The sequence below is a fragment of the Asparagus officinalis genome, chromosome 7 (genome assembly GCF_001876935.1).
Source record: "Asparagus officinalis chromosome 7, Aspof.V1, whole genome shotgun sequence".
Classification (NCBI taxonomy): domain Eukaryota; kingdom Viridiplantae; phylum Streptophyta; class Magnoliopsida; order Asparagales; family Asparagaceae; genus Asparagus; species Asparagus officinalis.
This window is the reverse complement of record NC_033800.1, coordinates 15,185,107-15,196,209: the sequence shown is the minus strand read 5'-3', so window position 1 is coordinate 15,196,209 and position 11,103 is coordinate 15,185,107. Positions and strand designations below refer to the sequence as shown.

The following is an 11,103-nucleotide window of genomic DNA, read 5'->3' as shown; positions in this document are numbered from 1 at the left end:
AAGGGGGCGGTTACACCCCTTAATCTCCTATAAATAGGAATAAACTCAACCGAGTTAGGGGCTGGACTTTTTTATGAGAAAGTCATAAAAAGGAGATCGGCCTTCATCCATCTTCAACTTCAGCAACAAGGAGCTTTGGAGATCAGCGACTTGAAGAAACTCTTGAATCATCTTGGAAGGCTTTTATTGAAGCCTTTGAGATTAGTCGGGTTGTCTTATGAACTCTTTCTAAGAATTCTTCTCAACTCTATCAGAGTTTAAAACTTGCTCTACAAGTTCTTCTAAAACTCACTCTGAGTTACTAACTCATTAAGAATTATTTTCAAACTTGCCACGCAAGTTCTTCATATCGTCAAATCGTGAGGAAAAGACCATGTTCCAGTGAAACAAGACGTTCGGATCGTCAACGGAGAACAAACTCGATGCGAGCATTCGAGGAAGGCACTCCATCGCCACCGTGAAGAACCCAGACCTAAACAAAGGGGAGAATTCAGATCAATTCTCCTCTCTTTTGTAATCAGGAATTCAATTATAATTGAGAGTTGAGAGACTTGTAAACATTCTTTTTCTAAGCAGTTAGAGAGAATAAAATTAAACGCAATTCTTTCATCATTTTCTTATTACAAAATTTTCCACCAAACAATAGAAAAAGTATTTGCTAGCTTATGCTTAATCTTAAATGGTTTAATTAATAGCTTAACTGTAGAATTACTATCTAGCTGTTTATTTCTATTCATGAATGATGATATTGCTTATATATGAATTTGATAGATTATGCTTGTCTTAAATAACTTGATAATCTATACTTAAGAAATCTAATAATATGATAATTAAAACAGAATAGCTTCTTAAATTCAAATAGGAATTAACTAGTAGATTAAATCTTATATTCCTAGTTTTATAACTTGATTTTCTTCATCTCTTTATTTGCTTCTTCTCCTGGTTTTATTCTCTATCTTAATTTTCTTTATCTTCATTATTTGCTTCTTCTCTTCATTTTATTCTCTTCCTCTTATTTTAGCCCTTTTTATTTGCTTCTTCTCTTGGTTTTATTCTCGTCCTCTTGTTTTAGCCTTTTTCTATTCATTTAATCAATACCCAAATAGTCTCTCTACATTCTCTCCTCTTTCATAATTTAAGATCCACTTTAGTACATTCTTAAAACACACCTTTCTTATGGGATCGACTATTAGTTGTGCACTTGCAATGTTTTATTTAGAACACATCACTTATACATGGGGGTGTATCTGTATTCTAGCCAAGGATGAAGTTGCAGCCCAGAACATTTGACAATTGCATTATAAAGTCTTCACAAATTTTAATATTGCCTCCTTAAAAAAATAATTGCACCCCAAGAGTCTGATATTTGCTTATATAACCAATAAGTACTAGCCTATTTGAGTCCATTGTTGAGAGCTACGGAAGCCAAACAACCAAACCAACGTGCTACGAGAAATCAAATCAAACGAACGTCGAGAGAAGACCGAACGAACCAAATCAATGCCACAAACATAAACAACCAATTTTAACGTGGTTCGGCAAGTTGCCTACATCCACGAGGCAAGAAGAGGATATGGTTTTTCACTAATAGTGAAAAAGAGCACAAACTAAGATTACAAATTACTCAAACTCACCAATTAATCTCACCAACAAATCTCTAATTCTCTCCAAACAAAACCCTAACCAATAGCTCAGAAAATATCTCTTTTCTGTGCTCCAAATATCCTTAATTTTCTTCTTAATTCTCTCTTCTAATTATTCCATATATATAGAAATCCTAAAATCATAAACATACTAGGAATCCTAAAATAAAAAACAAAACAGATTAGGAATCCTAATAACCACTTACGAAAACAGATTTGGAATCATGATACTAAAACAGATTAGAAATCCTAATAACATGTTACCAAAAAAAATTAGAAAACATATTAGGAACCTGCTATCCAATAATTCTCCACTTCGGTGAAGTTTTTTCAAAACTGAGCCGACACCAATACCAACCAAACGTCTCACTTGTTGCGTCCAGTATGAAGTGGAACAAATCCACGACAACGGACTCAATCCACAACAAGTCGAGAACCCAAACGAGAATGCGAACAAACTCCAAATATCGGTATCAACTCACTAAACCGGCTGTATCATAAATGGCTGTCTACGTATTCTCTTGCCCAATGAATCAAGATTTCACGTAGTTCACCCAAACAGCCTCCAAAGGCCCTCAATCAAATAGAAAAGTTTACAACTCTTCATTAATATCACCAACGGATCTGCAACTGATAGCGCTCCTAATGGCCCCAAACTAAACAAATCAAACACTTCCACCTGAGGTGAACCAATGGCCGTATCCAAAACATATCCACCAACTGTACGCGAATCCAAAAACAACTCATCATCTGCATCCAAATCCAAATGATCTCCAAACCGTGTCACCTCAACTAGAATCCTAAACGATGCAATATGATTTGGAGTATGTGGAGTAATCTCTACCCAATGTGAAGTAGCATCACCCTCCACCCGTTACGATATCCCCATGATCTCATCAACACTCTCAACATGCCGAGAGTCAAATGTGACATAACTGCGCAGAATAAAATTAAAAGCTCCTAACTGATAATCAAACGAACCTCTGAATCCTAAACGTGCAATCGGATCAAATCTTACATCCTCGATGTGACCAAATACTGAGCAACCAAATATCCGATACAACCCAAAATCTGAAGCAGCTCCACCAAATCCAAAATCTTCACATGCAGCAGTTGGCAACCTATGACCAAGATAACCCAAATATATCGAAGCTCCAAAACCAAAACCAATACTCGACAACCAACGTCGATCCCCTCTAGAAAGGAACGACCCATCAAAACTGTCTACTCATCTCGTCACCCTAATATCTCCACATCAATGAAGTGTCTCAAACTGTCATGAGCTCGGCACAAATACAAGAAAGAATCCCTACCAAAGCTAGAACGACAGGTTACCTTTCTGCCAATACACTTCTTACAATTGTTATTGACTTCTAGGACTTCACACCAACGGGACCTGGTTGCAATCCATCAATACCTAGAATAATCCCTAACTGCAGAAACCAAATACCGATTACCTCCCAATGATGCCTCCTTGGAAGGCTCCCAAATACCTGACTGAACACCAGAAACCAAATACCGATTACCTCCCAATGATGCCTCCTTGGAAGGCTCCCAAATACCTGACTGAACACCACCTAAAAGATCCCTCGATCGATGGATAGAAGTGCCAAACTCCAACTCAGTCTTCTTGTTCATACCAATATGCTCAAAGGACTTCAATCTGCAGGTCAAAGTACTCTTCAACAAACCATGCACGGCATAACTAATCAAATAACCCAGCCTCAACAAATGTCACAGTCTAGCCAAATCCAAAGAAGTCGTCAGCTTTCTATCAAACACCATGCTCCCAATCAAATAATACAAATTATTCCTCCTGATGTCCTTCATCACAATCATAGACCCCCAATGTGACCTTCAAACGTGAATCGACCAAGATCACCCTATAGCCTGCTGCCTCCAAAACTCCAAGTGAAATGATGTTCTTCTTCAACTGAGGAACGAACCTATAGCCTGCTGCCTCCAAAACTCCAAGTGAAATGATGTTCTTCTTCAACTGAGGAACGAACCTCACTCTAACCAACTTCCGAATCACTCCGTCACTCATCCTAATCTGAACGGTACCAATACCACCAATAGGACATTCTTAATTATTACCCATGAGTACGATCTCCCCTCTTTCCAACTCCTAAAAGCTGGAGAACCAATTCCTCCTAGGGCAAATATGGTAAGAAGCACCCAAATCCAACATCCACTCTGTAGAGTCGGCAACACAAACTGACAGTAGTGCAAATAACGAGTAGCCCGAAGAATCTGAATCTGAATTATTGCCACTAGCCTTGACAACATTCACCTCTAAAGCTTAAATAGTGAATAGCTTTCCCCTTATTCTTCCCGGCTCGATCAACCAACTTTGGGCATTCGGCTTTCCAATGTTCATCCTCTTTACAAAAGGCGTACTGATTCTTACGAACTCTAAGATGTGCCCCTCTAGACTATGACCTCATACCACGGTTTGGACTATTTTCTCTTGCAACCAATGCCCCCACTTCCGGCTCAACTGAAGTCTCATTATCCTTCTTTCGAAGCTGATAATTCACAAGTGCAGCGGTGACTTCACTATAAGAAAGAGATTTCTTCCCATTAATAAGAGTAAGAACGAAGGTCTCATATTCCTCGTCAAGCAAGGAACTCAACAACAATAACATCTCGTCCTCGTCTTCAATCATTACATCTATATTCGCCAAATCCGCAAAAAGCTTCGTGTAGTGGTTCATGTGATCACTAATGGAGGTCTCCTTCTTCAATTGGAAGCGACAAAACCTCCTCTTCAAATGCAAGCGGTTCTCTACACTCTTGGTCAAATACTTGCCCTCCTAGGATCTCTCAAATCTTCTTAGCCGAAGTCTCATTGATCACATCATATTTTAAATCTTGAGTCAAACAAGATCTAATCACACAACATACCGTTCTATTCATCTTTTTGCAAACCTTCTCCTCAATGTCGTCCAGTTTCCCGTCCAACTCCAAAGTATCTTCCAAATTTTGCGTATTAAGCGTATCCAAGACTTCATATCTCTAAAGATAAAAATTGTTTGTGCCATTAAACTTTTCCACGTCTATCTTCATAGAGTGGATATTCAAACTTTGGACGGTCTTTACGTCGGAAGTACCCTCCACAACTCTTTCTTTCCCGACCATCTTTCTCAAAGTACCAAAACAAATACGGAACAAATAAAAAATAGATATAAAACTAAAAAAGATAGAGTCTTTACCAAAAAGATCTCACCTTTATCACCAAACGAAGCCCTAGACGAGCCTCCAAAACGACATACTCCTCCAAATAGCCCAAGCGTAGCCCGAGCTCTGATACCACTTGTTGAGCACTGCGGAAGCCAAACAACCAAACCAACGTGCTACGAGAAATCAAATCAAACAAATGTCGAGAGAAGGCCAAACGAACCAAATCAATGTCACAAACACAAACAACCAATTTTAACGTGATTCGGCAAGTTGCCTACGTCCATGGGGCAAGAAGGGGATATGGTTTTTCACTAATAGAGAAGAAAAGTATTCGGCAAGTTGCCTACGTCCATGGGGCAAGAAGGGGATATGGTTTTTCACTAATAGAGAAGAAAAGTACAAACTGAGATTACAAATCACTCAAACTCACTAATTAATCTCACCAACAAATCTCTAATACTCTCCAAATAAAGTCCTAACCAATAGCTCAGAAAATATCTCTTTTCTGTGCTCCAAATATCCCTAATTTTATTCTCAATTCTCTCTTCTAATTGTTTCATATATATAGAAATCCTAAAATCATAAACATACTAGGAATTCTAAAAAAACAGATTAAGAATCCTAATAACATGTTACCAAAACAGAATTGGAATCATGTTACCAAAACAGATTAGAAATCTCAATAACATGTTACCAAAACAAATTAGGAAAAATATTAGGAACCTGCTATCCAACATACATTAGCATTTAATAACTCATTTCATTTGAGTTTAGCTTATAATTATATAACCAATAATTATATTTTTATTTTTAAGTAAATAGTTACTTGCCGATCACGTGCTTATAAAAATTTTTCTGAATCCGCCACTGCTTATATTGGATTAGACAACTAACTATGAGTTATAAGATCTTAATTCCGAGATCTAGGTTACTAATTTTCTTCTTCTTACCTCCTCGTGATAAACTTCTCTCTCTCTCTCTCTCTCTTCCTCAATTTCTTTTCATGTGTATATTCTATCTATTTTGTATAGTCAATAAATAAATTTCCAAGTTATCTTGTCCGGGTTACTATAAAATAAAAAGAACAAAAAAATTGTTAGGCCTCTTGGCACTTAATCTGATGCAGTTGATGTTCAGTTCATTACTCTGTTTTCCCTTTCAATAGACGCTTCTGCTTCGTTAAAACCTTTCTCTGCTATGTTTCATCAAAATTTTCTGCTTCAATAATCACCTGCTCTGTTATCTTCACTTTTCAATCTACTAATATATTTATTCAGAAATTCTTATCAATCTCATGTTGCATGATGAGAAATTAATGCTGATGTGTTTTATCCGATCGGTTTGCTTTATTTTCCTTCACCATGGACATGGTTACAATTACAGATACATGATTTAGGTCGATAACTCGAAAAAGAATATTCTACCGAACTTATGAATCAGTTGAGATCCTAATTTTGAGCAAAAATCCACCGGCAGATAGTAGAATCTGCTACCTTCAATGTAATCTGATTCACCTCGCCAGTTTCTGACTAGAAAAAGTTGGAACCATCAAAAGGGAAGTTAGGATCAAAATGCCCAGGATTAAAGTTTCCAAAGTCCATGTCCACCATCGGAGAATTCGTCGTGGAAGTCGCAGCAGATAAAATCTCTGTCAGTTCTCCACCATAATTGCTTGTCTGACAGAAATAATTCGAACCCGCGTACATAAAATTCGGAGAAAACTCCGAAGGAGAAGCGAACAGATTGCTCTGGGACTGCATACAGCTCGCAGGAGTCGAAGAGAAAGAAAATGAAGAGGAACTCGCAACATTTGTTGGGTCAATGTTGGGCTCCAATCCTTCCGTCTTGACGCTGAGACTTTCGCGCAAGCTCATGAGGCTCTGCTGAGTCGGCTTCGATGATGCTTGAGATTTCTGTGGCTTGTCGACGCAGGTGTGGGTCCCGCGGTAGGAGACGTCGAAGACTGAGGGGTCATTATCGGATCGCTGAACTTGCTTTGTTGCAAGGCAGCCTTGAGTGTTGCGGTGAGTGCAACGGTAGTAGCCCCTGAAGAACAAGAACAGGTTTAATTAATAAGCAATTACTTAAGCTAAGAAGCATTAAATGGGCTTGTGTTTGCTTACGTCATAAGAATGGATCTCCCTTAGGTTTTGGTTTCCTAACGAGTCAAGGTAAACACGTAAGCGATGTCTGAATCTAGAGAAGGAATTTTTAAAGAGGAATTAGAGCTGACCTTGACTCAGGGAGGGATGAACTAAGATTAGAAAAATTGTTTAAAGAACTTTTTGTGAACATTAACTATATTATTTTCGCGCTATATTTCAAATTTTTAAATAAAAATCAATAAATGCTCAATCGAAGCACACGTGAGCAAGGTTTAGGGACCCGTGGCACTGTACTTTTGGGTACCAAATCAGTTCATTCCGATAAATAATATTTACCAGATTATACGCGAGTTGTACTACCCTTATACCGTAAGAAACAAAAGTATAACATTTGTATCAGTTTAGTTTACTACCGAAGTATGAGTCAAATCATAATTAAATAGGATTTTGTAATTACAAACCTTGGATACTTGGCACCCAAAATGTCCTTTTGCCCATACTTCCTCCAATTAAACCCATCATCAAGGGGCCCCTCAATCCCTCCCCCCAAACAAACCCTCACTTGGCTACTCCACTTGGGCAACCCCTTCCTCTTCTTGCACATCCCCTCCTCCTCCTCCCAGTTCTCGCTCCTCGGACTCTCGCTGCCTCCTGACTGCGGCGAGCTCGACCTCCCCTTCATATTCGTCACCATTGCGATCGCAGCCTCAAAACTCGACTGCACATTTTGCGCCAAGCATTTGCAAGACTCGACGTCCATTGGATCGGCGAGCTTTGCTTTGAGTTTTCTAGCTTCTTCTTCTCCTTGAGCTAGAACGCTCACTAGTAAGCTTGGATCCATGATTCTCAATGTGCACAAGCATGTACGAGGAAATACTGAGTGATGAAACTGATGAAGGAAATTTGTGGTGCGGGATTGAGTTTTTATATGGGAGAGAAGTTTGACTGAAAAAAGCGGGCTTTGAGTTTTTGTTTTGACCGGTCTTTGGTCATCAAGCAGATTGCTGACCAATTCTACTCTATAATTTGTTTTTGGCAAATTTTACAAAAAACCCCAAAACGTCTTGAGTTTTTCCTGCAAAACACTCCTGAACTTTTTTTTTTAATTCAACTAAACCTACCTAAACTTTCGAGTTTTTCCTAAAAAACCCCTGGGCTTTCCTAATTCCACTAAACCCTCCTAACCTTTCAAATTTTTCAATGGACCCTAGCAGTGTTAATGATGTTGTTGGCTATTATTTTGATTGCATATATAGCTTATTTATCCTTTTAACGCATTCAAGGGTTCCATGGGAAAATTCAAAAGTTTAAAAAGTTTTTGTAAGACACCTCAATTTAAGTTCAGGAGTTTGTTTCACGCCCCAAAGTTTTGAGAGATTTTGTGAAGTCTACACATTTTCCTTTTCCAAGTTGCGTTAGACTTCAATTGAAAAGAGGGTCAGAGGTTAAGAAACTGACGGAGAATTTTCAAAGCCAGATCCGCGTTAGAGGGAAAGTTAAGTGTGTAATGAGAGGTGAACCAATTGAAATTGGCCCCCTTTGGATACGTTTGTGACGGGTACCAGTCTAATCTAAACTTTAGACCAACATGTGAGCATCAAAATAAAGTGCAAAACGAGTTGGAGTCACCTTGTACAGTGCATAATAATGCCTTGGTGCCTAAATTATAAGCCCAAATAGAGCTTTTCAAAAATTATCTCATGTAGTATTTTATGGAAATCAATTTCCTCTCCAAATGAGAGTAAACTGCCTAGAAATCTGACATAAATATTAAAAAATAATTAAGTACATCAGTACTATTCCCCATGTGATTTCACATGGACATTGTTAGCAATCTATTTTCTATAAAGTGATATCTAACCAAACAAAATAAAAAGAAAAGCAACATATTTTCTATGAAGTTAGGAATTTTTTGATACTTTGAACCAAACAAAGAAATAGCAAAAAACAAGAATTATAGTACTCTTTGAGTTCTGTAAATTTTTTCTACAAATTTTATAGAACTACAAGGAAATTAAGTTTTGAGCACATTTCTTTTTCCTTTTTTTTTATAGAAATTGCACCAAACAGCCCCTGATAATAATTTTTGGAGAGAAATTCAACCCGCCTTAAAGCAAACGGGCCTAAACAGAGACTATGAACCAACTTTAACCAAAAAACTACAACTACTAAGTATTTACCCCGACTTATATTTTAGACTCATAACTATTTATTATCATATATCCAGCCTAAAATCATACTCACACATGAATACTCAACGTCACTTTCACCAAAAGCTGGTCTGGAAGAATGTATAGGTACAGATATCCTCTTGGAGAATGACACATGGTGTTGGCTTTTGCCTCTTGGAGAAATAAGACGATGCGCTAGATCTGAGGAAGGAGCGATCTAAGCATACAATATGCTATTTGATCTGAAAACCTTGTATGGATTAGGCTGCTTGGGCCTTAGCTCTGGGACTATATGGTGAACCAGGTTCTCAACCTACTCAGAATAACAAGTTAACAATGGATTCGGATAATTTCCACTATAAAAAAAATATTGGAGAGACTACTATATTATCGTAACTGTTGATTATCTAGTAGATTATTATGATTTTTTAGTACAAATTTGAAACGAGTACAATACATGATGACATGATGAGTATTAGATCCATCGTTTCTATATAAAGAGAAATTTGTGGAGTTCCTAAAGCCACAGAAAATTGACATGTGTTATATGATAAAGATATGAAAAATTAACATGTGTCATATAATAAGTATCCATATGCGTATTAGAAGATGACATGAGGACAACTAATCTTATATTCATCAAAAAATTCTCTTCAAATTAAGACTGACCATAATTAGCAAATTTTAATAACCAAATATTTTACAATCCCGATCAAATTATAATTATCATAAATAAAAAATCTAATAATTAAATATTTATATATAAAAATTAAAGGAAAAGACCTCATATAAAGAGCCTCTCTGTATAAAATCATGAATTAATTTTTGAAAATTCCCTCAACTATTTTAATTTGAGAAAACCCCTACAAGTTTGAGCATATTGTATATAAGGGCCTGTTTGGTTATTTCCTAAAAAACCAAAAAATAGAAATGAAAATCAAGAAATCTCAAAAAGTATAGTTTCACACATTTCCATCCCTAAAACTCACCCATAGCATCTAATAAAATATTATTTTTATCCAACAACTCATCCACCATATCTAATAAAATATTATTTTCATCCAACAACTCATCCATCACATCCACCACATCTAATAAAATATTATTTTCATCCACAACATCACTCAACTCATCTCATCTCATATTTAAAAATCACTCACATCATCCAATAAGATTGTGACAACTCATCTTATCTCATTAACATTTCATTTCTTTGTTTTCCTCCCAAAAAGCTAGGAAAACAATTTCCTTAAGTGTGGGTCACATCCTCTAATAATATAATGACAACTCATCTCATCTCATCTATTTTCTTATTTTTAAGAAATAATCAAACAAAAGAAAACAACCTATTACAAGAAATAGGTTTCTTATAATTCATTTCCTTATTTTTTCCGCCAACCAAACAACATCAAAACAAGTTTTCTTAAAAAATCACTCACATCATCCTATAATAAGGTGACAACTCATCCCATCTCATCTCCATTTCTTTGATTTCTTTCTTTTTTTAGCCAACCAAACAATCCCAAAACCTATTTTTCTTAGAAATAGGTTTCCTTTTCTTTGATTTCCCTCTTTTTTTAGGCAAACAAACAGCCCCTAAACCGCCTCAACTATGAAAATTTGAGATAACCCCTTAAACTTTTTTCGCTTAACCCACAAGCAATGTAAACTGAAGATAGTGTTTTTTACTAGTCGGCGATTTCTTATAATTAAATGGATTGACTTTTAAAATGGTATTTCAGTTATTTTACATGTTGAAATGACTTCGTCGCGGGGGAGGGTGATGGTTTAGTGAGAAAAATGTGAAAGATTAAGATTATGAAGTTTTGTGAGAGACCACATAGTTGAGGGGTTTTTCTTAGATTTTTAAAGTTGAATGGAGTTATATATAATATGCTCAAATTCTAAGGTAGTATTCAGAAATGAAATAGTTGAGAGGAGTTTTCTGGGACATCCATCATAGTTGAGGGGTTCTTCTAAACTTAACCCTAGCTAAAATCA

General features: G+C 36.7%; 1 protein-coding gene across 1 annotated transcript; it reads right to left on the bottom strand.

The window, feature by feature from the left end:
* On the bottom strand, positions 6,356–7,772 carry LOC109846726 (probable WRKY transcription factor 41). The gene is made up of 2 exons (XM_020415973.1): positions 7,393–7,772; positions 6,356–6,872 (listed from the first exon to the last, which is right to left on the bottom strand). The coding sequence occupies exons 1-2, from the start codon at positions 7,770–7,772 to the stop codon at positions 6,356–6,358; spliced, it is 897 nt and encodes a 298-aa protein (XP_020271562.1).

Bases quoted from the DNA above. Each gene is read 5' to 3' on its own strand.
- LOC109846726 (XM_020415973.1), bottom strand. From the start codon at position 7,772: ATGGATCCAAGCTTACTAGTGAGCGTTCTAGCTCAAGGAGAAGAAGAA. The intron at 6,873-7,392 runs GTTTGTAATTAC...CTTGTTCTTCAG, and splicing joins TTGGGTGCCAAGTATCCAAG to GGGCTACTACCGTTGCACTC.